Source organism: Macrotis lagotis, chromosome 5 (genome assembly GCF_037893015.1).
Source record: "Macrotis lagotis isolate mMagLag1 chromosome 5, bilby.v1.9.chrom.fasta, whole genome shotgun sequence".
In the NCBI taxonomy this organism is placed as follows: domain Eukaryota; kingdom Metazoa; phylum Chordata; class Mammalia; order Peramelemorphia; family Peramelidae; genus Macrotis; species Macrotis lagotis.
In genome coordinates, this window is record NC_133662.1 from 38,618,881 (window position 1) to 38,646,806 (window position 27,926).

The window sequence follows — 27,926 nt, forward strand, 5'->3', positions numbered from 1 at the left end:
AACACATATGTATATAAATCACTATATAGATAGATATAGATATAGATTTAGAATCTATGAATATATGTGTGTATATCTTTATATAATCTTTTAAATTTAGGAATACTTTTTCAATGATATTCTTAAATTACACAAAAAAGAACTATAATTCATATTCTTCCCCTTTCTATTTCAAGTTGGGTCTTCTTCAAGCTAAATATTTCTCAGTCCTTCCATTATTCTGTGTATAGCATATTTTCTACTTACTACTATTCTGATTGCCTTTCTTTGAGTAAATTTCCACTTTCAACATCATTTCTTAAATGTGGGAGACAGGATTGAATACAATTGAAATGTAATAGGACTGGGAAGAATATGGAGTAATTATTGAGCCCTTTACTTTGGATACTATGATTATATTAATTCATTCCAATTTATGTCCTCATTTGATTATCATAACAATGTATTTCTCTTGATCTTTCACTCTACCAAATCCCAAGTGTCCTTTTCATGTGAACTATTATTTATCTCAAATCTCCTTAATTCTTTGTCAGTATGATGATCAGAATGACAGTATCATTCTTTTAGTCACCAAGGTTGTAAGACACAAAGCTATCTTTTATCTTTTTTTTCTCTTTAGTCCCTTATATCCAACCAGATTTAAAATATTTCTTGAATTATTTCCTGGCTCTATAACATCTCTCTGTGTTCACTAATACTACTGACTAATCTTCCTAACTCTACTGTCTCCATTTTAATCACTTCTACATACTGATAGATGAATTTTGCTATCAGTTATTTTTGTTGCCTCACCTTACAGAAAACTTTATTTAGCCAGAGGTGAATGCCAAAATCCTTCTTGCCTCTCTGCCTTAAGTAATAATTCTTCTTTTTCTTAAAGTTGTTCATACTTTCTCTCTGACTATCCTGCAAGATCAAACAATCAATAAACATTTCTAGAAGACTTTTTATATGCCAGGTCCTGTGTTAGATGTTGGGAATAAGAAGAAAAAAAATATCTAAGGACCTTCACATTATTTGGGGGGAGATGATATGCAAACAAACATATACAAATACCACACATATATGAACATGCACATACCAATATATAATAGTTTTTATATATGTATATAGGCATACATAAATAGGTGTATATGTGTTTATATTGAGTTATGTCTGGGAATGTATATGTCATCTGTACCTCTACACACATACACATATGAATTATATAGAGAATAAATACAAAATAAATATAAGGTAATTACAAAAAGGAAGAGGGGTCCCAGAATCCTATCACCTCCCAAATGGCAATTTCCCTCTTGTCTCTATTGTCTTAACTCTCTGATTCATATTCCACATAGTTATTGAGTTGAAATTCCTTTAACATATATCTGACAAAATTACTGCCCTAATGAAAAAAAAAATGAAAACAGAGGTCACTGACTTTCTATTATCTCCAGGTTAAAATGCAAAATTTTAGTCTAGCCTTCATAACACTCCATAGTCTAGTTTTCACCTGCTACAATTTACATTTCTTAAAATTCTCCTACACACATGCTCCATTCTAATCAAACTGACTTTCTAGTTTTTCCTCATATGTGATTTTCCTTTTTTTTTCCTTGCCTTCAGACAAGACATTATCCGGGATGCATTCCCTCTCTAGTTCCATCTCCTAGAAATGATATTTTTGTTCAAACTGCAATTCACTTGATCAATGATGATCCCCTTGAGAGTGGAACCTTATTGTTGTTATTCCTTTCTTTTTATCTCACAATGCCTGCAATGGTAGACATTCAAATGCTAAAGGAAAAACTGACCAGAGACATTTTCTCCTCCATTAGATAGGAAACCCAAGAAAACAGAGTTTTTGTTTGTGTTTCAGTTTTTATTATTGTCTACTATACTCTAGGTCCTTAAGAAAAACTTGTCATGCCATGTATAAGGAATAATCTAATCATATACTCTTTTAAAATTATGAAATAAATTTCATACAGCAAAAAACTCAATGGGAAATAGTTTATCTGCTTACCCTGAACAGAAATATGAGAATGGTCTATTACTTTGGACTATTAGAGAAGACAGTTTTCTTGTCATTAGTGAAGAAAGAAGGAATGTCTTAGTAAAGAGTGACCAAGAGGTAGATCATAAGTAATCAAGTTGTTGAATGAAACTTAAAGCCAGTGGGAGAGCTATTGAAAACATGTAGCCAGAAAAATATCTTTATTTGAAATACTGTTAAAAGGACTGATAAAATTTAACTGTCATATGCATCAGTACCACAAATTATTTGAAGTGTGGAAAGTCAAACAAATTTTGATTTTTCTTTCTCCTTCCCCACAGGACCATCCTACTGTTGCACTAATGGACGTTTGAAAGGACTTTTTACCAAACATTTGAAAAAATGGAAACATCATCTCTTCTTTCATCACTGAATGATGAATGCAAATCAGATAACTACATTGAACCGCATTATAAGGAATGGTATCGGGTAGCTGTTGATACTTTAATACAAAACGGGTTAGAAGCATACCAAGAATTTCTTGCCAAAGAACGATGTTCAGAGTTTCTAGCTGAGGAGGAAATTAACTATATTTTGAAAAATGTTCAGAAGTTTGAACAAAGCACAGCTCATGGCTCTGATAATTCTTGTGATGACACCTCTTCTTCAGGAACATACTGGCCTATTGAGTCTGATGTTGAAGCACCAAACTTGGATTTGGGATGGCCCTATGTGATGCCTGGACTCCTGGGAGGTACCCATATAGATTTGCTTTTCCATCCACCAAGAGCACATTTTCTTACCATAAAGGAAACTATTCGCAAGATGATCAAAGAAGCAAGAAAGGTAGAAAACAAGTTCTATATGTGTGTGTTTGTATGTGTGTGTGTGTGTGTGTGTGATGAATGATTGACTTTGTTGCACTCAGTTATCTATGCTCTATTGTATAAGTTTTTTTTAGCTACCTCAAAGGAATTGAATTATGTTTAAGGCAGGGATAAGCCATATTTCTTCAGCACACTAAGCAACTTCTTTATCTTTGGAACATAATGCAAATTTGAGATCTGGGAAATGGAAATGAGGGGAGAAAAGAAGTGAGATTTTATCTCAGCTTTCATAGAGTTTCATCATGATTATTATGTTTTGAATATTTAGAAGTTGTCCCAATAATAGTGAGATGATATATCTGAGGGATGTTATATGGCATTTCAGACCTTATAAACAGGTATTTTAATGTCTGGTAGTATAGTGAAAAGAAGTTGAATCTAGATTCAAACCAGTTTTTGTAATATTTCCTATATGCCTATATGGACAATTCAACTAATAGCTCAACCTTAGTTCTCTCACCTATAAAATAGGGCAAATGGATTAAAGCTTTATGAACCCTTCTGTCCTTAAATATAAGATCCTGTGATTTGAAGAACAGAAGTCTGAAGATCTTGATAATTTTGAATGTTTTCCCAACTTGTATGACAGGAAACATAAAGCTTACAAGGCATGATTAAGAATTAGATGGTGGAGAAATTCCTTATATATGGCACTGCACAAGATAATGGTATCTTCTTTTTTTCTTTTAACACTTGTCCTAATCTGGAAGGAATTGATTATGTCCTAGATGACAATAGTTTATGTCTTACAATGTGAAATTCAATAAATTTGACTTCCAAAAACAAAATAAATCCAAAAAAACCCAACTCAATTTAATGACTAAGATATATAAAAATCAATATTATGAAGCAGCGATTTAAATAAAAGTAAATTTAATTTTAAGAATTTAATTTCATTAAGAAATAGCTCACAGGAATAAGGAATAAATAGAACTTCTACACTTCACCTTTATTAAATCTTGTTGGGAAAGTATACTGTGCTCTGAATCTTAATTTAAGTGGAGTATTGATAAGTTTGAGACATCTAGAGATCTCCCAGAATACTAAAGAATTTTGAGCCCATGTGATATGACAATCAGTTGCAGGAAATAGCAACATTTCATGAAGGAACAAAAAAACCTTGGGGTATGGAATGATTGTTTTGTATAAGTTCCTTCAAGTATTGTCATGGGAACAAGAAGACTTGCTCAATTTGGCTCCATAGGGTAGAATTAAAGGACATTTAACAAAAGTTGCAAAGACACAGATTTAGGATTTAACATAAAATTACCACCCAAATTTGTGGATCTCTGTTAGTTAAATTGATTAACTTAAGAGGTAAATGTTCCCTCCTCTTTGGTGGCCTTCAGGCAGGGATGGATAATAACTCAAATATTTTATAGCACAGATACTTTTCAAGTATTTTTTGTTCAAAACTGTAGCCAAAGTTCTTTAAAAAAATTCAAATTCTGTTTCTATGAAAAAATATATTTTAGCACCTTTAACCCTCTTACTTTGAAGAATTTTTATTTATTAAATTAAATTAGATTAATGTATTTTGGTGATAGGGTCTGCAAAATTCACTGCAAAACTGAGTCATTGGAAGAGGTGGAGTAAGAAATGTGACTTTTGTCAACACTTGAATCACTACTTTTCTCTGTTTTGGAATAGAATTTTTTAAGCTATAGTGTTTACTAATGAATGAGTAGGGCAGTAGTGATGGTTAAAGGTCATTGGTAAGACAAAAAGTAATCATGGGTTTAGTCAACAAAAGGATGACAGCTCTTTTGGGCAATGTAATAAGAAGGGAAAACTTTGAGTCTTTCAAGTCTTTGGACTAAATATGATTTTTAAACCTAAATATGGTAGCTATCTAAATGGATACTTATTATGCCTTTGAGAAGCCCTTTTAGTATAGCAGATCTTGAGGTATATTTTTTTAAAAATTCTTAGCATTTTCTTGTATCTTTAACATAGCCATTTTTTACTATCTCAGGAAGAGTTACAGGTCAATGAGAATTTTAGTTGTGGTAGTCAAATAGGGAAGGTTCACTGTGTAGCAATGGAACTGTTGATTCAAGAAATTATTAAAAATTTACTAAGTATAAGACTCTGTGATGGATAATAAAGATCAGAAGTTCCTCTTGCTTCCTGCCCCCCCCCCAAATTCTAGTCCTTAAGGATATTCCACCAGAGCAGAACTGTCAAATTCTTACAGGACATGGCCTTCCAGTCTCTAAAGTGGGGCTCTAATCTGATTTAAATACAATTGGGAAATGTTTAACAAAATAATAAAACAATGCAATGAAACATTATGTTAATTTGTGTTTTTTTCTAAGTCAATGTCTATCACAGGGATTTATGTCTTTTTGAGTTTGACACCTCTGTACTGGAGAATATAATATGCATACAGAAAAGTAAATACCAGATCACTTGATATAGAAGTATGAACAAATAAGTAAGCACATTTAAGAAGACACTTTACCTTCAAATGAAAGAATTTGACACATTCATTGAAGTTTTTTTAAAATTCAAATATTTATGCAATATTGGAAAAGGTGTTATAATTTATTCCTAAATACTTTGAATATTAAAGGCTATGTATAAACAATTGTCTGGGATCAAAGTTCCTTTCTGTGTTGAAATGGAAAATGGTACCACTTGCAAAAAGAAAGCAGATATTGATGAGATTTTTTTTTGCTTGTTGATGTATACCTTTTGAAAACAAATCATATTCAATTTTTAATATTTTGCTAACTCTTTAGATGTTTCTTATATAATCCTATTGAATTCAATTCTAAAACTGAAGATCATTCATAGGCTATCCACTCTAACCCATTCATTTCATAAATGGACTTTTGAGTTTTGGCTAGTTCATAGTGTTACAAATAATCAGAGGTAGCATTTGAATTTAGATATTCTTACTCCAAAGTCTTTGTTCTTAATTAATACAATTGAAAAAATGATAGCTTCTAACACATTAGACAAATATTTATTTGCCATGTCTACATATTTCACATCTTGTTTCCTTTCCAAGTATGTTTCATCATCTGTTCTCTGGAAAATAGATTAGTCATTGCAATTAATTAATTACAGTGAATATTATTATGTTTTCATTTGCACCATTGTTATCATTAAATATGAATTTCCCATGTTTTCATCAATATTTTTGTCCTTATGCCAAGGAAAAAAGTGCATAAGAAGCAATTAAGATTCTGTCTTTGTTTGGGGGAGCAGAAGGCAATTTGTATGACTTAACTGAGTCAGTGAAAGAGAATGATAATGATCTTATTTTAAATTGAATTTAAGGAATTTTTAAAGAAGTATGTAACCATTGATTAAATTATAAATGACATCATAGGTTAGTGGAAAGATCTAGAGTCAGAGGACATGGTGAATGTTGGCTCAACTGAATACTACATATATGACCTATCTCTCTGGGCTTCCATTATTTCATCTGCAAAATGAAGTGGTTGAAATAAATAGCACCAGATACCTCTTGACTATAAATTTATGATCCTCTTCTGTTATCTAGAAGTCTAGTTTTCATTATAAGATATGAAGACATTGTCAAGCAGAGAAAATAATGCCATCTTGACGTTTAATCAGGAGAACTGGATATTTGTTTTTTGCCCTGTCACAATATTTGGAGCAAATTGCCTCACCTCTATGAAACTCATTTCTTTCATCTGCAAAATGTATATAGTCTTATTTTCATTATCTGCCTTAAAAAGTTACTGTGAAACTGTAAAAGTACTCTGAAATATGAACTATTATCATTAAACATATATCTGTGTGAAAAAAGTTTAAAAATGGAAAAAAAAAGATTATATTATATTAATGACAATTTGCCAATAGAAACATTATACATTACACATTTTAAAATATTGGTTATGTCAAGTAATTGCATTCCATAGTTGCTGCAATTCAAATGATTAACATTTATTAGATAAGACATTTTACAATGTACTTAAGATTTTGTTGGAGTTAGTTATTCAGACAAACTTTCTGGTCTTTAATTTCTATTCAAAAATGTAATTTCTCAACAATTAATCATTCAACCAACATTTAATTAGCACTCTGCTAGCCACAATGACAAAAATAAAATAATACATGCTTTCTAGATATTTATATTCCACTTTTGGGAATAGAGATCAGACTCATGGTTCCACTGAACTCCCAATAAGGAAACTCCTCCTGCCAATGTAAATGAATAAAATTATTCTTCCCACATCATGAATTTACCCACCATGGTTTTATATATATTGCCAATCAGCATAAAAAATTAAATGATAAATTTGGATAAGTTGCCACCTCATAAAATATATGTATGAAACTATATAATAGCAACATATTTTATCTTTTAATAGAATAATTAAGAATACTTCTGTGGTACAAAGGTAGGGTCAAAATAATAAGCACAAATTTTCTAGAATGAAGCCCTCAACATGGTGACGTGGAGATAAGTAGTTTTAGAGAGTGACTCAGAGCAGATAGATATTAAGTGACTTGCCTAGAATCACATAACCTGTATGTATATCAGAGACAGGATTTGAACCCAGATCTTTCTCTCTTTTAGGTTATCTCCTTCCCACTCAATTGCCTCTCTCTAAATATATGATAGTGTTTAGAGGAAAGGCATTAACAATATGAGTGGTAGGATATGAAAAAAAGTTTGTAGGTGGTAGCATTTCAATTCAGCTTTTAAGGAACCTGGATATACAAAGAGGCTGTGGTTAGGTGGGAGTGCATTCCAATTAAGGAGAACAGTTCAAATAAGGAAATGGGAATAGAGTGTCTTGTGTGAAAAATAACAGGACCAGTTTAGTTGAATTGAAGACTATATATGAGGGATGGTAACATATAAATAAGTGTATAATTTTTGTGGCATTGTAGATGCAAGCATGCATTATGATTTTTCTTTGAAATTATAATTAAATTTCCCATCTCTAATTCTTTCATTTGGATGATTGTATTGTAAAATTTTCTGAAGAGTCAAAATTAAATTCAAAGTGATACTAGAAAAAATAATAGTTGGGAAAGAATTTATGAACATTATTTAAATTTATTTTTGAATTATTTACAAATGGGATGAGATATAGTTTTGAAAAGCAAAGAGAATATTTTGGAAAATTCATAAGCTAATAAATGTTTGTAAGAAATCACAGAAGCTCTAAAACTTGAAAGCTCAGCATGTCCACCTAGTTAAACACCCTTGAAAGGATAATCAGTAAGAAAGGGAAAGATACTTAATCCATCTCACAACAAATGCATTATTTAAACTTTATTTATTTTATCATTTCTTATATAATTGAAGGTCTAATATCTCCATCAATAATAAAATTCTGGAACCATTAAACCACTGTTTAGGATTATGCCTGTGATTGTTCTGATACTTCAGAAATCTCTAAATTTTTTTACTATTTTTTCAACAAAATTGAAATGGTTGAAAATGTCTTTATTAAGTAGTCTTTCAGAAAAAAAATTCAAATAGACATCTCATTTATGATCAATGAGAAATTGTTTTTAATAGGTTTCTTCATTTGTGAAATTGACAGGTTTTTTGGGTGAGGTTCTCTTTTCAAGGTTATATGTGGGACCCAGAGATGAAAAAGAAACCATCCCATCCCTTAAGGATCTCTCTTTCAGATTTTAAATTTCACTGGGAAGTTGACTCATTGCTGTTGGGTCAGTTGTTTGATGTCTGATAGTGTCTATGAAAATTTTTCCCAGGTAATTATTTCAGTCAAGAAAGAGTTCCCAAGATGAGATATGTCTCTTTCTTCAGTTGCTGTGGACTGTTTTTAAGTTAGCATTCTTTGATTTCTTAGCATCTTTCATTAAGGTAATTTCTTTTCTTAGTCTCTTTCTCACTAGTAGAATGCTATAGAGTTAGGACATATTCAACAGCTTGCACATGTTTAACTTTGATGAAAAAAATTCTTTATTCCCAAATTTTAGGATATATTCTTATATATAAGCTGTGTTCCTGTGAAGCATATCATGGAGAATTCATAAGTAAAATGTCAGTTGGTTAGGACAGGAAATCTCCTAAATTGTTGTGTAATACATCACCACTGCAATCAAAGAACATGAATAAACTCTGACATCATGACTTAAGCATGCTATATATTTTATATTTTATTGATATCTTTTCCTTTTTCCATCATATTCATTTTCAAATATATCCTTCCTTTACTCTACCTAGGAATCTATCTGTTTTTTCTTATCCCAGTTTTTCTTCTATCTCCCTTACTTGATTTTCAAAATCTTTTGAGCTCTGTCATAGCCTGAGCCCAACTTCTATAGTTCTTGGAGTCTTTAGATGCAGAAGTTTGAACTTTCTCATCTTCAGATTGAGTATTTTGGTCCTCCATTGGACCAAAGTAGTTGTCTTTGGTCAGGTTCCTTCCCGCCCCCCCCCCCCCCCCCGTTTACTCATTTCCCCAGCCTGTGCCTGGTTTGGGAGTGTTTCCTGTGCTTTTGGAGTGTTATTGGGATAACCCCACAAGGAACTCATTGTGTAAAGCTTTGATTGCTTTCCTGGTCTGTGAATAACCACAAGCTCACCCCTCTGTCATGGGGCTATGGGTGGTCCCTGCTCTATGGGGGGCCTAGTCTGTGACCAGGGTCTAAATGTGGTCAGAGCTCCAGAGTCCTGTTCCAGTGACAGAGGGCAGGCCATGGCAGTCTCCCTCCACTCCATTATCTTTACCAGACTGAGTACTCAGGGCACAGCTGCCTGGAGACTCCTGCTAGGTGACTCCACTGGTCTGCTTCCTTTTCTGGATCTGTACTGCAGAGGTGGTGCTGCCACTCCCAGGTGCCCTGGGGCTGTTTCCAGGAGGCTGAAGTTCCTTTGCTCTGGCTAGGCTACCTCTCCAACCCTGTGAAATAGAGTTTTTTCCACTATTTTCCAGGTTACCTTGGGCTGGTGAATTGCCTCACTGGAGCTTTTTCTGGGTTCTGTCTCTCAAAAATTTAGAGTCATAATTTTAAGGTTTTTGAAATATTTTGAAGAAAGCACCTAAGAAAGGCTCTTCTCCTGTTGTCATATTGACTTTGCCCCCCCCCAATTTATCTGTTTTAGCAAAAACATGAAAGGAGATAAAAATCATTTTTTAAAACTAGACAATATAAAGTATACAAGTTTATCTGCACATTTTCAAAATTAATTTTAATTGATGAATTTATTTTTATGTCACTTGCATTTTTGAATATTTCCCTCCCAGTAAATCAGTCTCTTGTACAGTTATATATTCACTATAAAATAGATAGAGAAATAAGATGCCACAGTGGATAGAAAACTGATCTTGGAATCAGTAGGGTAGGAGTTCAAATCTGGTTTCAGACACTTAACTCCATCAATAACTGTGTGACCTTGGGCAATCACTTAACCCTGATAACCTCGTATTCAAGGCCATCTCCAGCAGTCCTTATCCATATCTGGTCATGTGGTCTTTGAAATTTAAGGACAAAATTATTATTATAGATCACTGGAATTATAGTCAAATCCAATTCAAATTCTATCTCAGAAGCTTATTAACTCTGACACTAACAAGTCACTCGATTGTTTTTCTCAGTTTCCTTTATCTGTAAAATGGGGATAATAGCACCTATCTTCCAGGTGATTGCAAGGATAAAATCAAGCAATTTTTGTAAAAGTGCTTTGCAAACAAAGTATTCTATAAAATATCACCATCATTATTTTTATATTTTAATATTTCTTTATGTTAAGTTAAACAGTGTTTGTGGTAGTTTTGTCCAAAATGTATCAACTAAACTCTGTTAGGATATCTTTTGAATCTGAGAAATAATCTTTTTTTCTCTTTATACTTTCTGAAATTCTGCAATTATAGAACAAATTGCCTCATAGTCATGTGTGGAGAAAGGTAACTTCAGATAAATGAGACATCATATAGTTGTTTTAAGAATTCAACTTTTCAATTTTGTGAAAATCACTTACACTTCTTATGTTTCATTTTTATCATCTATAATATGAGAGATTAGATTAAATGATTTCTGGTTGAAGACATCTGTTTATGTAACAAAATTTCAAAAAATAGAGGAGAGTCCAGTTGACTGATGTACACACTCTGAACTCTCTTGATCCGAATCCCTTGTTCTCATATTTTTAATTATGAGTTTCTGATTCTTTAATATCCTGCTAGTCTACTATGGAGCTATATATTTCAGACTTTCTTAATTAGACTATCACAATAGCCTTATAATCATTTTCCCTGCCTTATTCTCTACCCTTCCATCTACATAGATTCTAAAATTATTTCCTTAACATTTTGGTTTAACATTTCTTCTTTCTACCTACCTGCCCAGTCACTATAAAAAATAATCTCTGTTTTGACAGTTAAAACTCATTATAACCTGGTTCCTTCCTACCTTTACAGTCTTCTTTACTGTCTCCTTTCCACATGTTCTACAAGCTGTTCACAGAAGACATTCCAACCTTTCTCTGTGACCCTTGTACAGACTGTGTTTCTCTACTCCATCCTCACCCTCGAGCCCCATATCATAAACTGAATGTTTTCCTTTTTTCACCTCTATATCTTATAATCATTGCTTTCCTTCAAAACTAAAGTCAAGGTTCCCTAAAACGGTACTGTGCATATTACTCCTTATGCATATTTTTTTCTTCTCATTAAGCAGGGCTTCATTACCTAGTCCATCAACATAAACAAATGTATTTCAAAAACTATAATATTAGGAGTTTTTTGGCAATTCCATGTATTTTATTTTATGCATTTAAACACATTATTTGGAGAAGATATCCATAGATTTCTCAAAACTGTCAAAGGCATCCATCACATACACAAGATCGAGAAACCCTTCATGATTAGAATGTAGTTTATTGAGTGCAAGAATCATTTTCCTTCTGCTTTCTGCCCTTGATCCTTAGAATACCACTGGCACATAGTAGACACTTATTTTGCTTTTTGATATTTTGGTCTTTGTTTTGGCTTTTTATCAATGGCTAAATAGGTATCTCTTTAATTTCTTTCTCATCTCTTTCCCCCTTTGGGGTTGGATTGATCTATATATCTGGCCTTAAAAGATTTAGATACACAGAATTACCATTGTTTTTAGCTGGTTTTAAAAGAGAAGATTTACTCCTAGCAAGTCTCAGATGGACCTCTGAAATGTCTTTGAAATGACAACTTGCTTGTCAAACATCAGAAAAGATTCCAACTTTGATTATTTTGTCTAGAAGGCATTTTAGCATAAAAATTAGTAAATAATGACAAAAATACTCTCCAACTTGAAAATAAAAACCAAAGATGCTATGGAGATAGATCGACTGCTACAAACCTTAATGTTCTTCACTAAGAAAGTAAATTATTTCAACAAGGAAAGGTCAGTATTAATCCACATTTAGTTAAGAAAACAAATGCCTTATCTTTTTAATTTTCTAAAAGATACAGAGATCTGGTAAAGATTTAACTGACTTTCTAGCTTTCAGTATATAAGATGCTTCATTAAATCCCAGAAAATATTTTTCTTTAAAAATATTTCATGAAGATCTGATAACACTAATTTCTTTACTGAATTCTATGTATCTTTCTCTTGTTTAAATGAAAAAGTACAACTTGTGTGCTTTCTGAATTCAAAGGTAGGATAATGCAAACCATTAAATTCATGAATTTTATGTAATTATAAATTGTAATTATAAGAGAACTACTCTGAACTGGATGCAATAGTTTTGAGTAGTTCTCTTATATGGCAGTATTGTTTAGTAAGTATTTAGAAGAGGATTCAAATGGTATTAACCCTTCCAGCCTAAAGGCAGTATTATCCTTTGAGTTAAAGTCCAATTAAATGACAGAGACATATTCTCTCATTCTCCCCCCCACACCCCTCATTCATTTCTCTCCATCCTTCTAACTAGCATATTGAAAACAGAAAACTGCACAATATATAATATGAAAAGGGGAGAAGAAATTAAATGGCTACAAGCAACTTAAAATTCTCCAGTTGTATTACACTTATTAAAGTGCCTATTTATTTAGCAGTAGAAAAATATTCTAAGTGACTTTCATTAACTTATTAGTAGCAAGGTAATGAAGTCAGTGGCTTTGTACATATTTAAAATTATGATCATTATCTGTGACACTTTTCATCGTAAAATGTTGCAATATTTGTTCAATGATAATGGACTCTTTGAGATAATTTATTCTAAAGGGAAGGGAAAGAAAAGAAATTAGCTATATTTTCAGGAATAATAATACTAATAATATCTAGCTTTTATATAAAGCTCCAAGTTTTGCATGGCATTTTCCTAATGTTATGTCCTTCAATCCTTAAAATAACTCTGAGGCAAATGTTACTTCTGATCAATTTTTACAGCTGAGAAAATTGATTGACCAGGAAAGTGACTTACCCAAAGTCACAGAATCTGGTCCCCCTGAATCCAAGTTCAGCACCCTACCCATTGCTCTACCTATTTGCCCAATCAATAGTGTTGCCATATAATATAATGATTTGTCCTAGGGAGTTTTGGAAGAAAATGTCAATTCAATAAACAAAATATATCTCCTTTGATATGTAACTAATTACCATATTTAACAAAACGTTAACTTTGAATAGAACAAATTATTTTACATAAAACCACTTCAAATGATTCTTTTTTTTAAGCTAATAATGTAGGGCAGCAAGATGGGACTGGCCCTGAAGTCAGAATCTGACATCAGACACTTACTAGCTGTTTGACCTTGGGCAATTCACTTAACCCTGACTGCCTCTTATCCAGGATTATCTCAAATTGTACTGATTCTTATCTGGCCACTGGACTCAGATGGCTCTGGAGGAGAAAATAAGGCACAGCACCTCCCTCATTCAAATTCAGTTCATGACATCATCACCCTGATGTCATTTGTTTTTTCAGGAATGGAAAAACATAATAATCAACATCATTATCATATAAGCATTATAGAAAAAGAAAAAAAGAAACAAGTCTTTTTCCTCAAAAAAACTGCATATTCCTGGGGAAGTTGCATACACAAAACATTTATAAATACAATGCACAAATATTTGAATTTGTCTTGCATATTTCCATTGACCTGTAACCAATTATTCTATTTAACAAAATTTTAATTCTGAATAGTTCAAAAATAGTTCAAATTATAATACACATAACCACTTCAAACAAGCCTTCCTTCCTGACTCCCTCCCTCCTTTCTCTGTCTCTCTGTAGCTCTTGTGCTCTCTCTTCTCTCTCTTTCTCTCTCTTCCTTCCCTCCCTCCCTTCCTCCCTCCTTCCTTCTTTCTTTCCTTCCTTCTCTCTCTCTCTCTCTCTCTCTTTTCTTATATTACTTATTACTAAACTTAACTTATCTAAATATACAAAATCATTGAAATGATTTTAAGAGGAGAGAGGGTGAACAACTTGATGGAGGAAGAGGGTATCAATAAAGGTCTCTTGGAGGATATGGTGCCTGACATGTTCATTGAAAGATGCTTAGGATATTGAGATGCACAATAAGGAGTGATAACTGGTGCAATTGCCTGAAGGCCAATTTAAACTCAGGAAGTTGAGTCCTCCTGATTCTATATCTGGTACTCTATCCACAAATTATGTATGTGTGTGTGTGTGTATATGTATATATATATACACACACACACACACAGACATACACACATACAAATAAGTGTGAGTATGTATTTGTATAAAGAACATATACACTTAATTTTCTATCCATTTATTAATTCATTCATTTATGGCAAACCTTATAGCATTTTGTTTCAAACAGTAAGTGAGGTAAGTTCTGGTAAGAGTTAATCATGATCATGTAATATAAAGCATCTATTTTTTTTTCGTCTGGAACTATAATTTTATATATTTTTGTTGTTAATTCATTTTAGTCTGATTTTTCATGACCCTAATTGTGATTTTCTTGGCAAAGCTAGTGATGTCATTTATGACTTCCTTCAACTTATTTTACAAATAAGAGGCATCCAAGGTTATGTGAATTGCCCAGGATCATACAGTTAGCAATTGTCTGAAATTATATTTCGTTTGAGATCTTCCTAACTCCAGCCTGGAACTCTAGCCACTGTGTCACCTAGTTACTCATGATATTATATACAAGGTTTCCCATTAACTTTAGTAAATCTTTTAAGTTATTTTGAAGGGAGTTACTGGAAAAGAAGTGTTTTTTTTAATTTCTAGAAGTAACATTTAAAATATTTTTACATAAGTATAGAATCACATAGTGTTTTTTGATTTCACAGAAAGACAATCACGTACTTTTTAATTATTATTCTGCAATTCCTTCTAGGTGGCACAGTGGATAGAGAGCTTGATTTGGAGTCAGGAAGGCTTCCTGAGTTCAAATCTGGCCCCAGACACTAGATCCTGGCCAATCCCTTATCCCTGTTTGTCTCAGTTTCCTCATGTGTAAAATGAACTTGAGAAAGAAATGGCAAACCACTATAGTAGGTTTGCCAAGAAAACCCCATTTGTTGTAATGATGAGTCAGACACAATTGAAACAGCTTAACAACTATATTCCTTTATTTTTCTTCTTTTCAGGAGTTTTTTTAAAAGTAATTATATATTGAGTATAGTGCAGTCAAGCAATGAGCCTAGAATTAAGAAGACCAGAGTTCAAATCTTAAATCACTTAACCTATTTTCTGCTTTAGTTTCCTTTCCTTAATCAAATGATGATATTCCACATCTATGAGAAGTCTTGTGAAGATCAAATTAAATAAAATTTGCAAAGCCCTTAGCATAGTGCCTGGAACACGGTAGGCACTTAATACATTCTTCTCTTTCTATTTATATTGTTTCATTCAACCTTTTTTGACAGTCTCTATGTTTCATGTCAGACCATACAGGGTATTGCAAGCAGGATATTGTATTCATGAGGAATACACTTTCACATCTTAGATAACCATCTTAATCATATAGTGAATGGCAAAGTGTGTACTATGCTTCCTAAATTGCATGTTATCTGAAGAAAGGAAAGTTACCATATTTTTTGCCTTTGTGACAATGCAGAAGATTCTCACTGCCTTTTTTACTCTCTTTCTTAAGACAGTATAATATAAAATCAATCTGGAATGTTTGAATATTGCCGATATAGAAACTGAGACCATAGAGTTATGTATATTCAACAGTTGTTATATCTATTAATTAATCCCTCAGTTATCAGCCAGTGAATTAGCTTGATCAACTTGGAAAATCTGATCAAATTTCCTTTCAAATTTGTCTAATAAATATTTAGGTTTTCAGTGAAGTGGATTTTAGCCTGTCAAATGGGTAGAGTAAAAATAGAAATTAAGATAAGAATGGGCTCCAGAAATTTTGTGTCTATGAAAATCATTCAAATCTTAAATGCTCTTTGAGCAAGTAGAAAAAGTTATCCTTTTTCCAGTGCCATTCTGTTTATAAAAAATAAGAATGTCACTTCCTGGGGAATATTATTGCAGAGATGAATTGTAGAATTTTGGAGTTTGCATCTTTTAAGGATCAAAATAACCAATGATATGCTTAATTTGAGAAGTGGTGTATCCCATGACCTCCATACCAGTGAATATACTATCCCTTTTAAATGGAACAGCATTTCATAGAAGTAGATGGATAAATATTTTCCTGGGGATAGTTGATAACAAGACCTATTCCAATATCTATCCTTAATATGCACTTTTAAGGTATTATTTAGTACTTTGAAATTCTTATGCCTACCTGTTATTTCAGTGTGGAATGTTCTAATGTTATATTAACTTTTTTATTTTTATTTTGAGAAGACTATGATATTAAACAATCTCTTGGTTAATAATTGATTTGTATGGAAGTAGTTTAGAAAATGCCTTTTTTCAGTAATGTCTGACTCTGTGACTCCTTTTAGGATTTTTCTTTTTTTCTCTATTTCTTTTTTTTATTTAGGATTTTGCAAGGCAAATGGGGTTAAGTGGTTTGTCCCAGGCCACACAGCTAGGTAATTATTAAGTGTCTGAGGCCACATTTGAACTCAGGTCCTCCTGACTCCAGGGCCAGTGCTCTATCCACTGCGCCACCTAGCCGCCCCTACGATTTTTTTTGGCAAAGGTACTGGAGTGGTTTGCTACTTCCTTCTTCAGATCATTTTGGATAAGAGGAAACTGAGGTCAAAAGGGTTAAGATCATGTAGCTAATATGCTTCTGAGGCCATATTTGAACTCAGGAAGATGAGTCTTCTTGACTTCATGCCTGGCAATTTATCAACTCTGCCATTTAGCTGTCTAGAAATTTTGTAGGATATTATTTTATGTCTAACCATTGAATATAGAAAGTTGTAAAGCATTATTAAAATTTTAAAAATATACAGGGTATTTTTTACATTATTCTATGATAATTATTATGTGTTATAAGTTCTTGAAATTGTATTTTGACAAATGTTTATCAAGACAACTGCAGAGGAAAAAAGGAGTTCATGATTGCTTTTCAACATATGAAGAATTTTGAGTTTGAGAATACAGGTCAAATTTATAGATAAACTCCTAAAAATAATGTTTGAAATATAAAACCTCATCTTTCATTACTTAAAGATGATAATCATTTAATGGTTATCTGATTAATAAGGAGCAAGACATGTATGTGATGCAGAGAAGAATTACAGGGAAAGAATATGTTTTGGAAAGGGAATCACAATTTATGACAATTTTCTTCCCTTAGAATTTTGAATATGCTTCAGTTAGGAAGAGAATAAGGAAAGCTGTAACTTGATTCATTGAATGAATAACATGTTTATCTTGGTACAAGAATAAAAAATTAAATATTCATTTTTTTGCCAATTTTCAATAATATTGGACTGACATTTAATCTTTCTTCACCTACCTAAGGTAGCATTATGGCTCATTTACATTATATACAATTTATTACTTTTACTAATTCAACTTAATAGAGTAAAGCAAACTCAATTTGGAAGCATCCTTTCAATTATTTCATTAATTTTTAAACAAGTGTTAAATGAGACATTATATGTGCATGTGTGCATGAATATATGTGCATGTATATACATATACATTCATTCCTATTAAAGAATATACATCCATATGTGAATTCCTATTTCAGAACAACTACAATACTGAATCTGAAATATACACTATATATATACATATATGTGCATATATACATTGTATATGCATACACACATATATTATATATATATATATATATATATATATATATATATATATATACACTTAGATATAATTTGGTGCTCAGAAGGTTAGGGTATAAGAAATGCATTCCTGCAGAGGTACAAAAATTTCCTCATTCTCATTTCTGTCTCTCTAGTTTTCCCAAATTGTCTATTTAGTTAGCCTAGCCTGGACTTCCTGCAAGGATTACATGTTCTGAATCTATTTACCTTTCCTCCTAACCCATTATTTTTTAAAAATTTTATTTATTTAAGGCAGTGGGGTAAGGTGACCTGTCCAAGGTCACAACTAAGCAATTATTAAGTGTCTGAGGCTGGATTTGAACTAGGTCCTCCTGATTCCAGTGTCAGTGCTTTTCTACTGCGCCACCTAGCTGCCCCTTCTAACTCCTTCTTAAAACAGCTTTCCTGGTGTTCTATATGGATATGTGCTATTTATTGCAAACGTTTGTCTGTGTGTGTGTGTGTGTGTGTGTGTGTGTGTGTGTGTGTGTGTGTGTGTGTGTAGGGGTAGAGAAGGCTGAAAAAAATCCGAAATATTCCCCTTTTCCTACCTACAAAGTACATTTTCTTTTTGTTTCTTCTCCTTCAAGAGTACATGTGGAGGATGTGGGTGTTTCTGAAATGTTAATGTATTTTCTTTTCCAGGTCTTTATCTTCATAACATATCAATGCATTCATGACGTGAACAATGCAAAGTTAATGCATAATACATTTGTATTTTTTCAAAGATTAGGAATCTTTAGAATTGTAAAAGTCACTAATAAAAAGTATGGAACATTTCTTTCCTACTACATTTTCATTTTCCTCCTCCTAAAAACAACAAGAACAACCATTTTTTTTCTTTACCATAACTTCTGTATTTCATGAAATTTCATCATTCTATCCTTAGGACTTGCCTTCCACATAGTCTAATCATTTACTTTGTATTGAAATATTATTGGATGAGAGGTAACATGTAATAGTGTTTAGAAGGCTGTCCTGTAGTAAGGAAGATAATGAACATGGGTTCAAAAAATTGTCTCTGAGACTTAAGACCATGTGACTAAGGTCAAGGCAGTTAATTTCTGTAACCTCTCTAAGGATTAGATAATTTTGTAAGACTTATTTGCTAAGTCAGTGGTCTCCAAATACAGGTCCTAACCCTCTGGTGTGTGGTCACCCAGCTGGAGAATAGGAACCTTACTGAAAATTGTCAATCATGGGACTTCCTTACCTAACCTTGACAAAATTTCCCCAGCTAGTCCCATGTTGGTTCCCTTGCCACAACTATCCAGACTCCCATAGATATATACTTTGTCTTTTAGTTATATCTGAGCAAGTTTCACAAGAGGAACAGGCATGAATAAGTTTTCACAGATTTCATTAAATTAATTTGTACCCTCCTTTTGGTCCTCTAGAATGATAAACTCTGTGTATTCTTTAGATTCTCACTCTAATTCATTCTTCACACAATTCTCAATTTTTTTGGTCTCAGGATCCCTTTACACTTAAAACTTAGGGGGGAAAGAAGGAAGGAAGGGAAAGGAATAAACATTATTAAGCACTCTCTGTATGTGAGGTGACCTATTAAGTTCTTTATAACTATTATTTGGTTATCATAGCAACCTTGTGAGGTAAATATTATCACTATCCCCATTGTATATTTGAGAAAACTGAGGCAACACAGGTTAAGTGACTTGACTAGGATTATATAGCCATTAAGTGACTGATCCAGGATTGAAAATCAAGTCTTTCTGATTCCAGGATCATCACTGTAACATCTAGCTAACCCATTGAGGAACCCAAAGGGTTTTAGTTTATGTGGATTATATGAATAAAATATTTACAATTTTGTACATGAAAATATTTTCACATTACTATGAAAATCAGTTTGCCTTATGGACCACCTAAAGGAGATCTCAAGGACTTCTGGGGTCACCGGACAATGTTTTGAGATACATTGAATTAAATTATTGCTACAACCTCCTGAGCGGTCTCACTGCCCTAAGTATCTCCTCTTTCCTATCTATTTTCCACACAACTACCAATAGAATTTTACTAAAGAACTAGTCTGAATATGCCATGCTTTTCTAGATAAAGACCCCTGGCTCCCTAGGGGTCCCTGACTCTAGGATCAACTATAAAGATTTAAAGATTTTCACAACCTGGTCTCTATTTTTGAATATAATTAGAAATATCTTCTCCTATATAATTCTTTTACATATATACATAAACTATATAATATTCACATATGCACATCTATAAACATGCATAAAATCCACACATGCACATATAAATGCATGTATATATGCCTACAACAGTAAAAAATCTCAAACTCATGTATGTATCCTGTGCATTTGCATAAAAATATGTGAACATTGCAAAATATGTGTATTCACCCATATTGACACATACATTGCGTATTGTATACATATTGTGTGCATATGTGATATACATGCCTATGAACATATATTTCCATAATACCATATAAAGAAAGTAGAATCATGGAAAAAAAAGAGGAATGAATTTATATTGAAATCTTTTTGTTGAGTTGAAAGCAAGGACAATTTTCTTTTTTCTTTTAACTCTTGCATTCTGTATAGAGAATATTTGCATTTGAAGAAATATTACTCCTGCTGAAAATCAATGACCTATTATTTTATTGAGGATTTTTTGGCAAGTGAAAATTTCTTTTAAAAATTTTAATCTGCTTGACTAGTTAAATTGATAAAGGTAACTAAATGATTAATTTGGCAGTTATTATTGTTTATTTCTGCCCTACCTGTGCCCTTGGGCATAGACATTTTTTAAAAAAATAAAGCATGTTATTTTCTTCATTAAAATATCAATTCTTACCAAAGAATTTTAAATCAGGGTAAAAATATTTCACTATTATTAAATAATATTTAAATTTGTTTTCATCTTTTTCTAATCTTTTCAATTTCCATTTTATTTTTCCATATTTCCATAGGTTTACAATATGTATAATATGTCAATACTAGTACATTACACTATTTAAACAAAAATACAAATATGGAAGTTTTATCTATCAGATAGATATCTTTTCAAAAATTTATTAGCTACCATACTAAATTATAGATTAATTGCTCCACTAATAAAATCCTATAGTCTTGATTATAGGATTATTGATTTACATATGAATGTACTGGCACTCAGAAAAGGTTACTAACTTTGTCTGGGTCACATAGGCAGCACATGACAGTCATGGTATTTGTACCAAGGTCCTCTGATTCCTTATTAATACTACCTCTCATGTAATTGTTGATGACAATTTAATTAATATATTCTTGAATGACAAGTTTTGTTTAAGAAGAGTTTTTAATAAAATAAGGTAAAACAACTGATTAATATTATGAAATTTTTCATTAGGCTTGTAGAAGATTTGTGGGAAAATATGAAGATGAAAAGTTTCAGCCTTCAAAGAGCACATTTTTTTTGCTCTACTGGTCAGTAGTTAAGTAATTTGGGTTTTTTCCTTTAAAATAAGCAGACAGATTATCAACTTGGAACAATTAGAACCTAAGAATAATTCTTTAAAAAGATTGCTGGAGAATTATCTTATCTGAACTTTAAATATCCTGTTCTTCTCTTATTATGAAAGCATTTCAGGTCAGGTATATATGAAAGTAGCTAAGGGCAAGGATGTCAGAGACCAAATTTACTGTTTGGTTATATTTATAATTCTTTAGTCCTAAAAGAATCTTAGAAACAAAACAAAATGCATAAAATTTTCTATTGATGCTTTATTATCACTTTGCACTGCATTTCATATTGATCCCTTTTGTGATAAGAAAATTGATTAAACTAAAAACATCTTTTATAATGACTATATTTGATAATGTATAAAATAATCTATTCTGATTATCTACCAATCTCTAACATAATGGAGATAAGTTTCATTAGTTGCAACCCATGTAGTCTTATATTTGAACAAAGTTTACTTCTTAGCATGAAAGTTTGAGGACTTTGTTCTTAAAATTCAGATTATTATCAATAGTCTTCTGGTTCATAATAAATATGATTTTACGTTGCATGTCATCAATGACAAGCAATTATTAACCTATATGTCAAACATGCCACCATGTTCAGCCTCTAACTGCTGGTGTCCACCAATCTGAGAGAATAAAAAAGGGTTGAAAAGACATTGACTAGGATACAATAGTCATTCAGTCTTGGCATGTTCTGCCTAAGCCTTAAGCAAGTTACAGCACAGTTATCAGAGTTATTCAGTTTGTTGGCATTTTCTGTCTAAGACCTTAGCACAGACTAAGACATAGGACACACACACACACACACACACACAACACAAACAAACACAGTTGCAGGCATGTCAAATTCCTATTAGGCAAGCAATCTTTCAAGCTTTCAAGCTACATAGCACAACTAAATTACCTTTTATTGTTATTGTTTTGCAAGGCTAAGCTACTCACCCAAGGTCACATACTTAGGTAATTATTAAGTGTCTGAGGCTGCATTTGAACTCAGGCCCTTCTGACTCTAGGGCCAGTGCTCTATCCACCGTGCCACCTGCTGCCCCCAAATTACCTTTCTTAACAAGATCATCAGGTTCATAACTTTAGTGGTATGGACATTTGGAAATGCCAACTTGAGGTTCTAACTTATCTATATGTTATAGGCAGCTTTGTATATATCTGGAAGTATTTATGTGAATATACATATGAATGAATATGAAATTTTAATTTGACAGTTAAAAGATGTTGAAGTTAAAGCCATACATGTTGTGATAAGAATATTGTGTTAACCATCTTATGGTAATTTTATGAAAAATTGTATATTCTGAATTTATGTATTCTGTTCTATATTTAAGCCCTTGCTGTCAAATTGAGATTCATAATTCTCAAATATCAACTGTTTTGCTTTTTCATTAATAGTTGCATATTCTTAGCAGGTTAGAATATATAACTGCCACCACTTCTTTACAGTGGCTACACTGATTTATTTGTATAATTATAGATTCTCTTGTCATGGGTAGTAGATTGATATTGAGCTAAATGGTTGCACCTTTTGACATTTGCATTTATTTTCTACATTAAAATATTTCCTGTCTTTGGATTGATTATTGGGGGGGGAAGCAAATAGAGATGATTAGCATGAGATTGAATAATAGTATGCTTTGTTTGTAAAGTAAATAATATACTTTATTACCATTTTACAACTTTTAAAACTTCTTGAGTCAAATAGCTACTGGGTAGCTAAGACTTACTAGAAAAACCATCCTGTAGTTCTCTTCATTTGTAAGTAACTTTTCCAAGGGATGTGATTATCATGGCACTGCAGAAACAATACTAGGCATCTTAGAGTAGAAATCATATAATTTTGCTCAAATTTTCATATTGGACTTTAACTGTCATAACTAGAAACTTAGGAACTCAAAGCCAAATTTGAAAAAAAAAAAGACCACCTTACATTCAGAATATTAACTAGAAGACTTCTGTGATTTCAAGGAAATCTTAAGTTTTGATGATTCTAACATTCTTTGAAGAGTGTTTTATAATGAAAAAAGTACTGGAATTAGCATTAGGAGATCTGGTTTTCAGTCCTGGATATTTATGTCTCTAGTGCAATCTTTTAAGGTATTTGACTCTCGATTTTCTCACATATAGAATTGGCATAATTATACTTGGAACTATGAACTACATAATATTGTTGGGAGAATATAATTGAATCTATCTATTTTAGTATGTATAAATATATACATGTGTATTGTGATTTTTTATAACTATAAATGTATGCTCAAGCTATCATTATTTAATAATGTTAAAATAAGTGAACTAATTTGCTTCAGAATTAAAAATGATTATAATTCACATTTATATTCTCTTTTAAACTATGCCAAAAACTTTCCTCACAACTGCCTATTGAGTATGGGGTATACATATTTTTAACTCCATTTTATAGATGAAGAAACTGAGTTTCTTAGAGTTTGAATGATGCATCCATGATCACACAACTCACAAGTATTAGGCTATAAGTTCTATGAAAATAAAGATTGCTTCCATCTTTGTATTTTTGTACTTTACACAAAATAAATACTTTTTGATTGATTGAATGGAGTATATAAGGAGAGATCTCAAGATTGTACTATCTATTGTACCATCCACTGTCTTTTGAGGATATAAATGTCTGGAAAGATTTTGACCTCTGAGGTGAAGAGATTAATCACCATGAGACCATTCTACTTTCAAAGTAATTCAAAATAAATATCTCTGGTACTTTTGCTATACAGGAGCTATTTTGATATCTCTTTTTATGCTGAGAAAAAAGGCAGACTTTTGAACTCCTCCCATTTGACTCAAGCTACATCAATAGTCTTAAACATGTATTTCGTTGCAACATTCCACCCTTTGAAACCACTTATATCTAGAGAATAGTCCAAAAATTCCAGCCAACCATTTTCATTTTTATTTCCATCTTCAGTAATCGGTACTTCTTTTAAGATCCATTATTGATATTCTCTATAATAATTTACTTTTTCTTCACATTTTTGAAAAATTGTTTGACATTCTACATTCTAATTGTTTCAAGTTCAGTGAGTTTAGAAATATCACCTATTCCTTTCATTGTATTGTAATCTGTAAATATTCCATGTTATTTGAACTCAGATGAATACAATTTAGAAATGACACCATGGGAATTATATTCCTTTTCATTATTGAATATAAATAGAATTTGTTATTTATCTCTATGGATTTCATTTAAGGGGAAAACAGAATGAATGCTGATCTCATTTTTAGTAATGTGCCCTCATACTTTAATGAGGATAGTACTGAAGCATAGCCAGTGGCGCTCACTAACTGGAGTGAACAGTGGTTCCTAAAACCCCTTCTTTCTGTATGCTGTGAGTACAAGAAGCCAAAAACCTGTAATTATTTTGACAAGATCAAATCCTTGAAATCTGTATAGTTCTGATATAGTGATGAACCAATGAAACTGGGGGAAGAAATAGATGTGATCTGTTTAGCTTTGATCTGACATTTGTTACTTTTAAATATGATTTTCTCACCAGTAAATTAGTTAAAACATGCACTATTCTGCATCAGTCGAGCAACTGCATATTAATGAAGGAATTTGCTTGAATTTAGTTTTTAATCTTTGTAAGCCTTTTGTGTTATCTTTAGGGAGTATAAGAAACATTGTTCTGTAGTGATTCATTTTGAACCTACTGGTGAACATTTTTATCCCTGTACTAACTGACTTTGCTTCTCTCTCTCTCTCTCTCTCTCTTTCTCTCTCTCTCTCTCTCTCTCTCTCTCTCTCTCTCTCTCTCTCTCTCTCTCTCTCTCGTCTTTCCATCTTTTTTCTGGATTCATTATATGCATCATTCCCTCCATCTCTCCCCCTCCCTCTGCCCCCAGAAGTCTGTTGCTGCAGGTTAAGAACCTTATATGCCTTAGGTAGTAGGCAATACAATTTTCACATTTCAAAAATTGAGGTTCAGAGAAAAGGCTGAATGTTACAGTGGATCATGAATTTGGAATGAGATGATATGGGTTCAGATCTAATCTCTGTCTCCATCTGAGTGATCTTGGAAAAGTCTAAGTCCCTCATTTGTAGATTAGGTCCTTGTTAGTCCTTAATCACTGATCTTATGGTCCTCAGTGACTGCCCAAAGTGGAAAAGACACTGATTACATGAGCCATGTTTCATGAATTCTTGTCATTTATGAAATCCTAAGCCCATACTTCTTGAAATGAGTGCCTGGAATGAGATTCTGAATGTGTCCACTGTGTTGATTAAGTAAATTCATGAAGGATGGTGAAGGAGGTAATAGATTTTATAAATTTCACTAGAATTTAGGATAGGAAGGTGGTAGAAAATAGTATAAGTGATGCAGTTGTAATGTAATGCAGATGTAATGGTAGAATACCATGTCTGGAGTCAGGAGGACCAGAGTTCAGATCTGGTCTCAGACACTAGCTGTGTGATCTCAGCATATCATATAGGATTATGATTCAATTTCCTCATCTGTAAAATGAACTAACCAAGGCAATAGCATTTGCCTAAAGAACTTGAAATAGGGTCACAAAGTGTTGGACAAGACTGATGACTGAATTGCAGCAACAAAAGGGTATCTTGGAGCAAGCTTGCACTGAATTGCAATGGGTTGTTTAAGTTTTGAATTGAGCATTAACATCTTAGAAATTAATAAACATTATGAATTAAAAATTTTATTTATTGTTTTGCTTATTTTTCTAGACTTAAGAAAATAATATAAAAATGTCAATAATGTAGATTAAACTTAAAAGTGTTTCAGTTGTATTTTTTTTCCTTGAAAGAAAGATTAGTTTATCAGCACATTCCTGAGTATAGGAGTTGGATGGGAGAGTTATAGTAGAAAAGTTAAAGAAATTTAACAATGAAAGATAGGAAGTAGGGAAAATTGTCTGTTATGTAACACAAGAAAATATTATGGGGTTCCATGAAACAACAAGAAAAGATATGATGAGTTAATGGTGAAGTGTCATTGTTAGGAAAACAGGAACATTTTTAGATTATGTAACTTGAAAGGAGTGAAATAGTCTGATTACTCAGCAATGGAAAAGATCTTAATATGTCATCTTGTTTAGGACTCTGCAAGCTAAAAAGAATATGGAAAACTGAAAATCTGCATGAAGAATGACAGAGAAAAATTTTAAGATTTCACGAATAATTAGTACTTAGAGCCTTTCATTGTTGTTTCCCTAATACCTAATCCCCTTAAATTCAATTCTACAAGAATTTATCAAGTTCTTATTATGTTAAACATATTAAGATGGTTGCTGGAAATAAGGGAAACTGAAGCAAAAAGTACTTAAAAGTTTTTCATGTTCACATAACTAGTGAGCATATGAAGCAGCATTTCAACTCAAATCTTTCTCACATAAGTCCAGCAGTCTGCTATATTACCTGTGAGGAAGTAACTTTAGAGGAAGTATTCTTGAGATTGTGTATTTGTATTATTCTTGACATTGTGTGTTTGTATTATTCAACACCATACAGGATTGAGATTATTCTCCCCCATATACTAAAATTTCTAACTGAACAAGCCTATTTGTGATGCATTTATATAACATTACAACCTTGGGTTCCCATTTCTATAACTTTGTAGAGATTATCTCTTCATGCCCATAATGTTCACCATCATCCTTGCCTCTTGCAATAACAAATTCCCTTTCAAACTCAACTGGTGCCATTTGCCATGAGACTTTCCTGATGCCCACAATTATTAGTGCTTTCTCTTCTTTACTCAATACTCTGATATACTTTGCATATAGATTTGTATTTGCTTCTCTATAAATAATATATGGCCTGAGGAAATCTTAAATTTTTTAAGGCAGAGATTTCTCCATTTTTTACTGTGTATCTCCAGCAACCACCTTAATATGTTTAACATAATAAGAGTTTGATAAATTCTTATAGAATTGAATTGAAGGGAGATTAGATATTAGAGAGACAACAGTGAATTTAATAGAATATGCTAATAAGTTATTTCCTTTTTTAATGTTTTTATAATTTTCTTATATCAACACAATGTCTCAATATCATTGTGTGAACACAATGAATTGATACTTTGAGAGAGCCCAAGAATTGAAAATTGAGACTGTCATTCAACTTCTACTTGATCTTTACAAGTTTCTTGAATGTATTTTGTGGGGGTTTTTTATGAGTCATTCTATTTACATTGTAGTTGCTATATCTATTTTTTCTTGCCTCTGTTTACATCATTCTGCATCAGTTTATCTATTTTTTCCATGTTTTTTTCTTTATTCATCACATGCATCATTTGTGCTGTAAGCACAATAATATTCAATTACATTCAGATTTCACAATTTGCGTAGTCTTTCCCAAATTGTTGGGAATCTACTTTGTCCCTAGTTTCTATCTCACACCAATATGAAATATTATGGAATATATTGAGATTT

General features: G+C 32.2%; 1 protein-coding gene across 2 annotated transcripts in view; it reads left to right on the forward strand.

Moving 5' to 3' along the window:
- Nucleotides 1-27,926, forward strand: part of FAM83B (family with sequence similarity 83 member B) — a 123,771-nt gene that overhangs the window by 19,795 nt on the left and 76,050 nt on the right. For both annotated transcript variants that reach the window (XM_074237238.1, XM_074237237.1), the window contains exon 2: nt 2,320-2,824. In XM_074237238.1, coding sequence (XP_074093339.1) covers nt 2,381-2,824 — 444 coding nt within the window. In that variant the 5' untranslated portion in view covers nt 2,320-2,380. The remainder of the gene's footprint in view (nt 1-2,319; nt 2,825-27,926) is intronic.